Source organism: Triticum urartu, chromosome 5A (assembly GCF_056163025.1).
Source record: "Triticum urartu cultivar PI428250 chromosome 5A, HENAU_Tu73, whole genome shotgun sequence".
In the NCBI taxonomy this organism is placed as follows: domain Eukaryota; kingdom Viridiplantae; phylum Streptophyta; class Magnoliopsida; order Poales; family Poaceae; genus Triticum; species Triticum urartu.
In genome coordinates this window covers 682,337,007-682,350,174 of record NC_141877.1, presented here as the reverse complement: position 1 = coordinate 682,350,174, position 13,168 = coordinate 682,337,007, and the positions used below count along the sequence as shown (strand labels likewise).

General features: G+C 43.3%; 1 protein-coding gene across 1 annotated transcript; it reads right to left on the bottom strand.

The window, feature by feature from the left end:
• Positions 1 to 4,401: 4,401 nt before the first annotated feature.
• On the bottom strand, positions 4,402 to 9,735 carry LOC125506573 (DNA (cytosine-5)-methyltransferase DRM2-like). Its single transcript, XM_087522364.1, has 7 exons — positions 7,210 to 9,735; positions 7,002 to 7,110; positions 6,878 to 6,924; positions 6,621 to 6,776; positions 5,995 to 6,094; positions 5,819 to 5,910; positions 4,402 to 5,728 (listed from the first exon to the last, which is right to left on the bottom strand). The coding sequence occupies exons 1-7, from the start codon at positions 7,333 to 7,335 to the stop codon at positions 4,553 to 4,555; spliced, it is 1,806 nt and encodes a 601-aa protein (XP_087378490.1). The 5' UTR covers positions 7,336 to 9,735; the 3' UTR covers positions 4,402 to 4,552.
• Positions 9,736 to 13,168: the final 3,433 nt, after the last annotated feature.

Sequence of the window (13,168 nt, the reverse complement as noted above, 5' to 3'; positions counted from 1 at the left end):
GGCAACTCCAGTCCTCCTGGTGAGGCCGTTGATCCCCTCTGCTTGGGCGGTGAGACCCTCTGCTTTGGTATCATATGCTTGTAGTTAGAGTTTGAGCTGATGTGTTATTAGGCAGTGTTTTGCGTGGCAATGATGGGGCCGTGAAGAAATAAGTCTCCCCTTGGGCGGTAATGTAGGGTTTATCGACGTCGTGGTGGAGTTTGTGAAGATCGCTTTGTAGACTCACATATATCCATTCGACGTGCCACATAAACAAGGGCTCCCATATTCGTGCCGATCATCTTTGTAGACTCACAAAGTGTATGGGCAATGGTGCATGCCGGGATTATGCATGGTTTACCTCTCAAGGACGATTTTTTTTGGCACCGCTAAATGCAGGCATAATGTGTGCGCTCTTAATAATAAGGGCTGCATTTTGATGTGTGAGAATAATGGCCATCTTACTTAATTCACTTCACATGATGCACCATTAGCAATTCTATGTCACTACTTTTTTTTCATAGCATTATTTTCCAGAAATTACTAGTGCATTTAAACAATATTCTCAAAAAAAACAATTATCATTTTGTAGCAACTTATAATTTCAACTCGTAGCAACTTAGAACATCACCCTAAGGGAAATACCCTTTGGTTCCTGGGTGTATATACACTTTACATGTGAATTTTTTTATTAAAAAGTTAAAAAAGATTAGATTTTTTCAGAACAAACTTGACTTTCTTTTGCACTAGTATTTTTTTCACGAATAAAAAACCTACGTTGGCTTCGGGGGGGAAAAAAATTAGTGCTTTTATAGGTCACTATGCACACTATTTCAGCCAAAAAATTTAAATGAAGTCAACGTGGTTTTTCCTTTTTTTGGAATTTTTTACAAGTACAATAGAAGGTCAAGTTTATTTCAAAAATATTTTCAGTATTTTTTATTTTTATGTAATTACTATTTTTTTTCCCATATAGGGTGTATACACACACAGAGACCAAAAGTTCCTGTCCATCATCCTAACTAGTACTACTAACGGTTTGCTTGCGTCTCTCAGTGATTTTCCATTACACATCCATTTCCTTATAGCATTGTACCAGCCCATTCATACTGAACATGACGAGAGACCTTGCAACCACTCATACTGAGTCACTTAGCATCCCGCAAAAAAAAAAGTCAATCGGCGAGTGAGACTGGCTCGTGGGACCCAATTTGGGCACGAGCAGAAGATAACCCTAGCAGCAGCAGCGACAGGCGAAGAAGAGTGACTAGACAACAGCATTCACAGGCCGAAGAAGTTTGCTGACGTGATGGCACACACAGCAGATTAACACAAGAACTATCGTGAGGAGGTGGCAATGTTTTATTCCAGGTTCAGGTTCAGAGCATGACGGCTCAGGATCTACCTACATCAGCTGATTCCCCACGGGACGGGGTCGACGGCGAAATGCAGCTCCAGGCATCTCTCGGCGACCAGATGAAAATTGGATGCCAGCATCTGCATCTCACAGGGAAAACACAAAGAAATTAAATCAAGCCACGACACAACCAAGCATGGCACTTAATGTACATTTTTCTTGCTTCTGCAAGGAGTTTCAGTTTCAGAGTATTTTTTAGCTCGGTATCTTGTGATCTTAGGTCACTAATCGTCATCATTGTGCATGCCTAGCTTGAGCGTGTTTCCAATGCTGTAGGTAAGAGTAACTAAGATATCCCAATTTTTTCTCTATCAGAAAAAAAAAGATATCCCAGTTTTCGGAGCAATTATTTACTGGACTGAAGATGGAACGGTCTATTTTCAGAGCTCCAGGAAAGAAAGTACCACGACAGGTTCCGAGCTGAAGGTATAAATAATCCGATTCCATTGGGTGTGGATGACCCAACTTACTGAACTCGAACTGAACTTGCCGAAAAGTAACGAAAGTTTTCCGAGCACTTTTACTTTTGTTACTATACCTTATTATTGTCTTGTCCTTGATGAAAATCAAGGTTCCCCTTTCATTCAAAAAAGAATTTACCAAGTGCAGAAACCTTACATCCTTGTAAGCCGTGCTCCCCTTGAATAATTTGAAGCCGTCAGCTGTTAAAAACAAGAGAAAGGTCGTAGTAATCAGCCCTGGTGATTAGTGAAGATGTCCCTCATTTATCTTTGCTCTACAATCTAAATGCTTTAGGATTCTCAAATGGAACAGAAACAAAGTGTAGTGAAAACTAAAATAGCGACAGCGTGACTGTACATACTGTCCACACGATCCTGGCAAAAAATATCATCAGGAATTGTTCTCTCAGACCAACATGGACAAACTATGCAGAGGAATGCTTGTGCAAGTTATAAGTTGTCAAGCAAATCAAGATAGAAGGTGTGGTCGATCAAGTGCGGTGGAGATTCAGAGTCGTATCAGCAATATGACGGCAGAAGCACAAGAAACCCGTTTTGCCGTACCTGAGGTTGCGTGCACTGTATCCTCCACTGCCTTGTGGGACCTTGCACCACCCACTCATCAATTAGTCAGTGAGTGAGACTGCCCCGTGGGTCCCAATTTGGACACGAGCAGAAGACAACCCCAGCAGTGTCAGGGGAAGAACACATGCTACTACAAGCAGCTGCATTCAGAGGCCGAAGATGTATACTGAGGTGGCGCACACAGCACATTAACACAAGAACTCAACATCAGCTACGGCTCAGGATCTATCTTTCAGATGTGGCAAAGTTCAGTAAAACAAAGAGTTTGTGACGAGAGCTGTATCGACGAACATGGTTGGGCACTCGCGAGTCGCGGCACAGTCAAGTTTCAGAGTTTCAGTTAGAGCATCTCTTGCTGTCCGCTAGAGCAGTGTGTAGAGTTCCAGTTTCAGAGTTGGACTTGGTGCCTCCTCATTTTAGGTACTATTCATCTAAGCAGTATGTAAAAGTAACTAATAGATACCAGGTTTCAGAGCAACTATTTACTGAGCTGAAGGTATGGATGGTCTAATTTCAGAGCAACAGATTGTAGGGTATGAATGATCCAGTAATTTACTCAACTGAAGTCACACAGAAGCGAAGCCGTTTTAGTGAAGATGTCCATCATCTATCTTTTCTCTACAATCTAAATGCTCTAGGGATTCTGAACTGGAACAGAAACAAAACGTAGTGAAAACTTACGCGATGGAAAACAGGCAACGACAGCGTGACTGTACATATTGTCCCTACGATCCAGACAACAACCTGATTTGAAATACAGAATTAGGATTGGTTCTTTCAGACCAAGGAAAAATTATACAGGGGCATTTCTGTCCAGATTATAAGTTGTCAAGCAGATCAAGATAGAGGGTGCAGTCAAGTGCAGTGGAGATTCAGAGTCATATCAGCAATATGATGGCAGAAGCAAAAGAAACCCGTTTTCGTCATACCTGAGATTGCCTGCACTGTAATGGCTCCAGGCATCTCTCCGCAGCCAGACCTTCGATGCCCACATCTGCATCAACTTCACAAGTCAAACACAATGAAATTATATTCAGATAGAACTTGATTAGGCATCCGCGACACAATCAGGCATAGTGCTTGCTGTTCAGTATTCTTGCTGTCAGCTAGAGCAAATGGGCAGAGTGTTTCAGATTTTAGCTAACTAATCATCATCATTATTCTGTGAGCCTAGCCTAGCTTGAGCTTGAGCTTCAGGTTTTGCAATGCAGTAGGTAAAGGTAACCAAGATGAGAGAGATCCCAGTTTCCAGAGCAATTATTTACTAAACTGACGGTATGACTGAATGATTCAGTTTTAGAGGAACTATTTTCAGAGCCCCAAGAAAGTAACCACAGCAAGTTCTAGTGTATCGAACTAAGGATGATCTAGTAATTTACTGCACTCTTGTTAGTCTCTTAGTATTATCTGTTCCTTGATAAAAACAAAAATTCCCCATCAAAATCCATCCAAAACAGAATTTACCAACACCGAAATTTCTATGGATACAAGTGCAGAAACCTTAGATCCTTGTACGCCGCACACTCCTTGAATAATTTGAAGTCGTCAACTGTAGAAAACAAGAAAAGGTAGTAATCAGCCTTGGTGATTGCTGAAGATCTTTCTCCATACTTCTAGCTTTGCTCTACATCTGGATGGTTTAGGGATTCTGAAAAGCAACAGAAACAAAATGTAGTGAAAACTTACTTGATGGAAAACGGATAACAGCATCGTGACTGTGCATATTGTCCATATGATCCAGACAACAACCTGATTTGAAATATAACATAGGATTTGCTTTTTCAGACCAAGGACAAACTATGCAGGGGAATGTTTGTGCAAATTACAAGTTGTCAAGAAGATCAAGGTAGAAAGTGCAGTCATGTGCAATTACTCCCTGCCTGTACAAAAGTAGGCTCTGGAAGATTTGAAGGGGGCTGCAATAGTGCTTTTCCAAATAAAGATGAACAGGCCATAAATTAGTTAGCAACAATAGATCATACAGCTAAATGTTAATGTGATCTTTCTCCCCAATAAACATCCTCCACATCAACTCAATGTTTAAACACAGATCGGTTACAGTTCCTAGATATAAGCATTAAACGATAGCATAGGTACTACAGCGATTAGGCTACATGTTCGCCATAGCCGACTTGACGGAATTCAAGATCCTAAAGTAGTCATAGAACAAAGATGAGTGCTCGCCCTCCAAGCCATCACGATGGTGCCGGTTGCTTCCGGCAAGATTGTTACATGGGCTGCCCCCAATCACCAAGTCGAAGCCGCCAAATCTACTAACATATGATGCAATTTCATCATCCTTGAGGGATTTCACATCAGCTATCTCAATCAACGTGCCTGTCTGGGTTTGATCCCACCAACTCCTCAAAATCTTCCTATTAGCTTTGCATATCTCAACAGAAACTACTGCCCTCATGTGGATCCCAAGCTTGTGCAAGGCGACCTCTCCTCCGATACCGGTGAACAAGGATAGCACAGTAATACCATTGGGAAACATGTCCCTCAGCACTGACAAGTGGTAAGCGACCGTGTCGACTTGGAATGAGTTGCCGAGAGACTTGTATCTCTGTGTCTTGCCGAAGCCTCTTGTGTGGTCCTCTGGGAAACCAAGAAGATACTCCATCTCATGAGGTTCCAATGGAGCAGCTTTGTCTTTGCCAACCCAAACAAGGTTCCATTTTGAGCACTGATGCCTGACATATTTTTGTACACTTTGAGGTGGTGGATTGCCTGAGCTTGAAAGTTTCTGCTGGATCTGTTCTGTCACCGGTGCACTTGCCATACATGTTTGCAAGCAATTGAAGTGCGTTCTCTGGTCCCAGGATGGCCACCACTTCTTGTAATGAGAGAATGCCTCAAAAATTGTCTTTGGAGGCAGAGGGAGAAGCGGTGATCTGTTCTCGGTTGGCAAATTGTGGATATATCCCCTTTTCCTGGCAGCTGCACACAGATGAAGAGAATCCACAAACTCAGGCTGGATATCAAACAGAAATCTTGTAATTTTTGCCCATACACCTTTTGGAGCTCTGGCCACATTTTCATAGTAGAAATAAGGTGCTCCGGTAGTCAGTTCAGGAAGCACTCGGGTCATTGATGGCCCCCTATAACCAGGAAGGTTAAACCCAACCATTGGGTTTGGGAGAGGCATTGATTCCTCATCGCTGCCATCCGAGGAAGGTCGTTTGCCTTGTGCTCCACCTCCATATCGCTTCCTCTTTTTCTTGCTCTCTTCAATCAATCTTGCCCTCTTTTTCCCTCCAAAGGAATCAAAGCATCTAGCTGTAACCTGCCAATGTACACAGATTCCAGTGTCCTTCATCAAATTAAAAGAGTGAAACCACTTTCCTGTTCGAATGTGCATCAAACCACAAGATACCTGATGGTCAGATAAGTTTCTAGAGTGACAAACTTCTGTAACCTGTGATGCACCAATCGAGTCGACCAATACAGAGAGATCAGCATCCACACCTAGGAAAAATTTCAAACGGAAGTATAAAGCATAAGGTGGTGCCTTTTCCATGAAGAAAGAATGACGGTCAAACAGAGGCATACCACATATCGTAATGGCCATGTTTGCTTCATCTTCAGAAAAGCCCATGTCTCGCAATGAGTTGATCTTCTCGTCCTTGTCTGACATCTCTCGTAGAAACTCCTGCACAAAGGTACGACAAAAGCCAAGATTAGATGTCAGCTCTAACAGGTAGATGTTGCTTTCCTGAGGTTGGTCTTGGAGGGCAGTTTGATGCAACTAATTAATGTGGTAAGTGATGTTCTTTTCCAGCATTATGATCATTTTCAAATAATTTGCTTGTGGCAAAATAAATCCACAAATTGTAAGACTTGTTACTGATTTTCAAATGCATACGAACTGAAGAGAAAACAAGTGGTGTCTAACAGAAATTAATTTTCTGATTCATGAAATTCACAAAGAAGCAGGATAATAATACACTCAGTTTCTACTGTTTTCCAGTTTGTTTGATTACTCTGCGGGAGGTATTGTCTAACGTTATTAAACTCACTTCTTATATTACTCTCTTATAGGAAAAAAAACTTTAACATGGTGAAAATTCTATGTAGAAAAATCAAGTGCTCAAACTTCACAATACAATACTACACTGATGAAAGCTCAAAACAGTAAGAATTCTTTGCTGCTGAACTGAAGATAAGAAATCATTTACCTCATAACCAGGATCATCAGAGCTTGACTCTCTACCACCAGTATCATCATCACCATCCCACTTCTCAAAATCAAGATCATCATCATCTTCAACAATAGTGGGGTTGCAGCCAGAAGTAGAGTGATTGCCCACTGCATCATCATCATCACCTAGTGCCTGCATTTCACATCTCAATTGGAATAAACGATCCTTGCCATGAATCAAGAGCAGTACAGAATAAATTCAGCAATAAAGCAAATGGATAAATAGTCAAATACCTTGTACGTGAGGAGTAGCTCGAGCAGCGCATCTGCATCACTATGTCCTGAAATCAGAAGGCGTTAAAAAAAGGTACAAACACAAACAGGATAAATAAAATGGAACTGATTACTTCTATATTACCAATCTCCTTGATACTCCTCACGACCATCTCTTTCGGGAAGCCCATTGCCACATATCCCTCAATCAAAGAAGTAGGCGGCGCTTCCCCGTTGATCCACCCATTGGAACTCTTTAGGCAGTTACACGAACAAATATCACACCATGACCATAATTATAACAAATCATGGATAGCTCTTGTGCTGAAATACAAAATTTATATCTGACTTACGAGTGTGGATGGGCCAGGAGCATCGAAGTTCCTCATCGCCGGAGCCAATGAGGGCTCAGCCTCACCATCACTGTCCCAGTCAAACTTATCACTATCATCACTATTACTGGTCCAGTCCTGTGACATGAGTTAAGCACAACTCGATTAATATTGAAAGAAAACCACCAGAAAAGCAATTATAGAGAATAAATTGATGCGAGAGAATAATAATTTTATTATGCCACAAGTCCACAACAGCCACAAGATATCACAATTGAAATCTCCGCCATGAAATCAGTACAACTACATTTGACTCTAGAGTTTAGAATGCATCGAAAGGGAAGAAGAAAAAACCATTTTTTTTTATTGAACAAAGTCCCCTCAACCACAGTCACAAGAAGAAATTAAGCTAATGCCCAGAAAATATACATCAGTGCAACTAGAAACAGTCTGATTTGTAGTTTTGGGGATGCCTAACTAACCGAAGTATGCTATATTTCAGATAGTGGGAAGGATAGTTCGCTGGGCAGTATGACATGACATGCATGGTATTTAAAAATCATGATGGTGTAAACTAAAGTGATCAAGTAGGTAAATGTAAAAAAGGTGAGCAGATTGACCAGGATTGCCCATTATCATACCTAGAGTAAGATTAACTAAACAAGCACTACTGCAGTACCATTTGATGATGCTTTTACGAAGTGGATAAACAACGGTGTTTGCAGTTCAAATGAACCATGCAGATGCACGAGCTGAAGCGCCGGACAAGTAAGAGTTTTCTTCATTTCACCATACAGGTGGATCACGGTAACATTAAAGAATGTCAACCTGGTAATGCTATGGTTGACTACAAAGAGTGTCCATGCGTCGACATGAACATCATATGAAACAAGAGATCATGCATGCGACAGTCGTAATTCGGAACACGAAATCAGCAGTCTCAATCAACTCTAGGGTCCAGAATGCATCAGATAAATCAAAAGAACATATATTAGAGCAAATGGACTGTAAAAAAGATTCAGATGAGAGTTCCCAACAAAGAAGGTGTTTAGCTTGTGGTGCCATGTCTGCTATAAAGACGTGTATTTTGGACAAACTACTAGAAGCAATGGCGGATCAGATACAGAAACAATGTAAGAAAATGAAGACAAATACTAACAGATGGAGGTGTTCAGCTTGTGGTGCTCTATCTGCTATAGGGGCCTGTATTCTTGACAAACTAGTACAAGCAACGGTGGATCGGATACATGAACAATGTGGGAAAATGCAGATAAGGACTAGCAACAGATGGAGGAGTTCACCCACCAACCGATGCAAGATGGAGTCTGGTCTCCTATATGGTGGATCCTATTCTAGTGTCTGGAACGCATCAAGGAACTTGTTTTCTTCCGATCGGACAAACAACAGAAAAGCCCATATGCAAAACAGAGTCGCGGACAGAGATACAAGTCATCAAGAATACCAAACGCAAGGGGTCTCATAAACTAAAACAGCAGGACCCCGGCCGGTATTAGACAGTATCCACCTGTTGATGCTGCTGCCTGATCAAAAAGAGACCATGTGGCAGTCATCCGCGAAATCAGCAGAGCCTCGTTCAACTCTTATATAGGGACCAGAATGCATCCAGTAAAATCAATAGAACATCGGGTGCATATTAGATAGAAAGGACCCTAGGAATTAAAAAAAAGAAAAGAAGATGATAGCTCTCTGCAAATAAGGTGTTTATCCTGTGTGCTACAATTGTCTGTATCTTGACAGACAAGTGCAGCAGCATCTCATCCTGATGCATAGCAACATAGCAAGTCTAGTGTGTGAGACAAAATGCAGGCAAGTTGAGGTAAACCGCTGACCCCACGCTGTGAGGAACAGATCGAGGAGCTAATAACCTAACCGGCCAGGCCAATGCAGCATCAAGTCCGACTCTGCTACTACTGCCTGTGACAGTGTGACGCATCGAGGAAGGGGGAAAGAAAAACCCCCCAAACCCCATCCATATGCAGAACCAAACCGCGCACGCACGGACAGAGCCAGCTACGTCGACAAGAGCAACAAAAACGAGAGATTTCCCCTCTGCATCGGAACGGAGGGTCTCTACTGTCGAGCGGCAGCAAAAAAGGGGAACCTTTCACGAATTTTCCTACGGACGCCGCGCGGAGGAATCGCTCGCTCAAGATTCTGCGGCATACAATCCCCGCTCCGCTCAGGAGGCACTACTAGCAACGCTTTATCCGTCCATGATTTCACCCAACAAGTTGAAATCGAAAAGACTGTTGTTGGTGCCGGAAGCAGAGGCGCCCCCTCTGTCCCTCTCCCTGCCGCGAGAAAGAGGAGGAGGGGGGACAGCTCGAGGAGTAGCGGGGGCAGGGGCGGCCGAGGAGGAGCGGGAGCAGATCGCGACGGCGGCGGCGGGCTGGTCCGGACGAGGAGGAGGGGGAAGAGGGAGCCGCGGCTGCGGCGAGTGTGCTGCTGCGGCTGCCGCGGCGTGTATGCCGGCGCGTGGTGTGTAGCTGAAAGAAAGAAACAAGGAACGGGCACACGCTGGCGGGAATGTGCCTCCGACATGTGGGCCGTGGTGGGGGGCGCTTCCTCCGTGTTCATGGGATGTGCGGCCGCACATAAAACTGGCCGCACAGTTTTATGCGCAGCGCACATCCCAATAATGAAAGAGGAGAGAAAGAGAGGTGTGAATCAAAGACGTGTGTGAATATATTGATGATAATAATAACGCCCCTAGGCTAGGGTTGGTGCAAAAGTTGGACATAATTGTCAAACACCGAGCTTAACGAAAGAACTGAAATGGTGGATTATTGAAAAAAGATCTTCGAAATCAATTTTATGTGAATTTCTTCTTATTCTTGTCGAACATCTTTTGATCGATCTTGGTACGCTAATTAAGATCCTAGTTAATGTACTGTTTTATTGTGTTGGTTTTTGACACTTTCTTCATTTATAAATAATATTACCTCCTTTTGGAAATAATTGTCTGCGCTGTGACTTTTTGACCCATATTAATGTGATTGGGTAAAAAAATATTTTTTATTTCATAAGCATTTATTGGCTTACCAAAGAAAATATAATTTTGTTGTATGGTAAGTTAAGAAGAAATGGGGCAGCAGAGCCGGTTTTTGAAGGAAAAAAATTATTGTATGTGCCCACGGTTGGACAACTGACTCTTAATGTAGGATGTGTTCCAGTCAAGGCATAATCTGGATACGTACTCCATTTAAAGTCGTTATAAACACATCTTAACGGGTGTCTTCCAGAGCACAAATTAAGATCGCAATGATCATGATCACAAACATATGGTTGTAAGAATCAAGTACTTGTGCACATGTGTGTGTTTTATTATAAGTGTTTGCAGTAGCAACTTTGATTACGATCCGGTCAGAAAAAATGAAATTAAACTCTCCTGCAAAAGTTTGGTATAAACCCTTCTTGGCACAAGTGCACGTCCTCTCGTTTGTTTGATAACTCGGGGTCACACCTTGGTGGAAGAGGATGGGAACCTTTGTGGTATCCGTTATCGGATCACCAAAGGGACTCATCAGGAGAACGATGACCCCAGAGAGCGGCGGCGGCAGCATCATGATCCGGATCCAGAGCCACTCGTCGGCGCGGAGAACCAAGACTTGGGCATCGTCGACTGTGAGGAGCGGATCGGCAATGAATGGAGAGAGGCTATGCGAGATGTGGTGTGGATGGCGCCAGAGTGGTGCTTCAAGCGGCCAGGCGAACGCACGGGCAGACGGCTTCAATGCGGCGCATCGCCCGGAGTAGGGTTCTCGGTCGTCGTGTCAGCATTGAAGTGTTTGATCATGTTGCTCTAGCTGGCATCAATGCCATTGAGGCACTTCCATTGTGGAGCAGTTTGACCGGTATGAATGTATGCTAACCGTTTCGTGTAGAAAGGGTTTTTACGCCGAGATGTCTTTTGGGTGAGAGCACGCACGTGATGGCGGTCTAGATGTGCGCAAACCTTCCCCTGATCTGTACGGCTACGAGGAGTCGGATGTGCGGACGGACGCGTCCACAAACAAAATAGGGGCCTATGTTGGATGAGAAGCTATATGTTGATGCGTCGGAATGTGCGTTGGAGATGATATGGACTAAGCACGGATGGGAGAAAAATGTTACTATATGGAAGAATGAGCTCGTCGATCATTGTTGTGTGTGTGAATCATCGTAGCAGACGGAGGGATGAGATGACAGGCGCGTCAATCAAATAATAATTCAAATTCAATGAGAAATACAATACGTATGTAGTTCAAATTCAACGAGAGAGCATGCATACTCCTACGAGACCGACCTGGCACGGTGTATCCTTTCCTTTTTCTATTTTCTCCGGGCCAAGGTATCTCATTGTGGGCCTCACTTGCCAGTGAGACCCACACAGGAGAATCAACCGTGCCAGAGGGAATCCGATCCGTGCATGCTATCGCTGCATGCCGTTCCTCACAAGCTCATCGGTCTCTTTGAAAATTTTCAAAACGCTGCCTTTTGTATAAATAAAATATGGTAAGCCTAGGCGTACTCTTGAAAAAAATAATTCAAAATGCGGAATCAAGAGTGAGCAGCATAAAATTGGAATGATACGTCCTCTTTAAATCCTTTTTGATTATCGAATAATGGGAGTTGAAGTTTTCCTCCGACCCATAATATAAGATCTTTAGTGTGGAGGGACTAGTGTAACATTTTCTGGCAAATGCTTCAGGTTCAGGGGAGCTACTAGAGAGAACAACAACAAGATAAGAGCTTCCCGCGCCTCAATATGGAGGGGAATCCTTGCAGCCTGTGAAGATGTTCCTGAAACGCTCCCTCGTCTCCTCAATCACGTCATGCTGATGATCTACAACCTGGGTTAAAAAACTCAACCTGTGCAATACTTTGATTAATGGTGTCATCCACAAGACCCGATCTTATGTAAGAGACCATCGAACTTTGCCTCAAGGTCTTTGCTCATCAACCAATAAGAGCCAATACCCTCTCCAATAGTGTCCACACAAGCTTTTAGAAACTTGCTCCAAATCCTTGATCTTTTTCTTTATCTCCTCCGGGGTAGGTGGTTCCTTTCCCCACTCCTTTTGGGGAGGCCCAAGAGCAAATAACGGAATAGATCCTGAGATGTTGAACTGATAAAGGTTTGGAGGATACTGATTTGGACTGGATTCATCATCTCCTTCTTGTGCCAGATCTCCCTCTCCTTGATCTCCAGCACCTTCACCTTGTTGTCTGTCTCCTTCTTCGGGCGTGGTTCATCCTTAAGGCTCAGCTTCCTCAAGTCATCACATCCAGCAGGCACCACTTCATCAATGTTGCGGAAAGGGATGATACAGTTGGTGGTTGATGAAGACTTGTTGTTCATGGTGGCGCCCTTGCTCATCTACAACTAAAGCTTTTTGAAGAAGGTGGCAAGCAAAAGAGACTTGAAACTAGATAGGTTCGGGGCTGAGGGACGTGCCTCTTAGCCCTTTATAAAAGTTTAGCACACTGGCAATCTCGAGATTAGGCATAAAGAGTTAGTTCGAAAGAGATCAAAACAAAACCAAAAAACAAAAAAAAGAGATTGCGGTAACAAACCAATCGACAGCCTTCCTTACAAGGGGGAGCGCTTGCATGGCCACTGAGCCCCTTCTTTAAAAAAAACAAAGTGTTACTGCGATGGATCCATGCGACCGCTCATACGATCTTCATTGGTTGTATAATATGCCGTTGTTTGTTCTGTCACCAAACCCTTCGTCGAGGAAGAGTCGTGCGACCTTGGGCACTCGCATGAAACATCGTCAATCTTTGTGTAATCATCACCATTTCTGTTTCTTTCTCATACGACAGGCCACACGACCAACTCCGGTCGTATGATTCACCGTCTTTGCCTCTGTTGGTCTCTTCGTCAACTTCTTCCTTAGAAGTTTTCCCCCATGGAAAATAAATGACAAAAAGCTTCAACTATGGACGAAAACTTCAATGATTAAGACACGCAATT

Coding starts and splice junctions, on each gene's coding strand:
- LOC125506573 (XM_087522364.1), bottom strand. CDS start 7,335: ATGTCACAGGACTGGACCAGTAATAGTGATGATAGTGATAAGTTTGAC. Junction 6,095..6,620: donor CTGATGATCCTGGTTATGAG/GTAAATGATTTC, acceptor ACCTTTGTGCAG/GAGTTTCTACGAGAGATGTC. Junction 5,911..5,994: donor CATGGCCATTACGATATGTG/GTATGCCTCTGT, acceptor AATTTTTCCTAG/GTGTGGATGCTGATCTCTCT.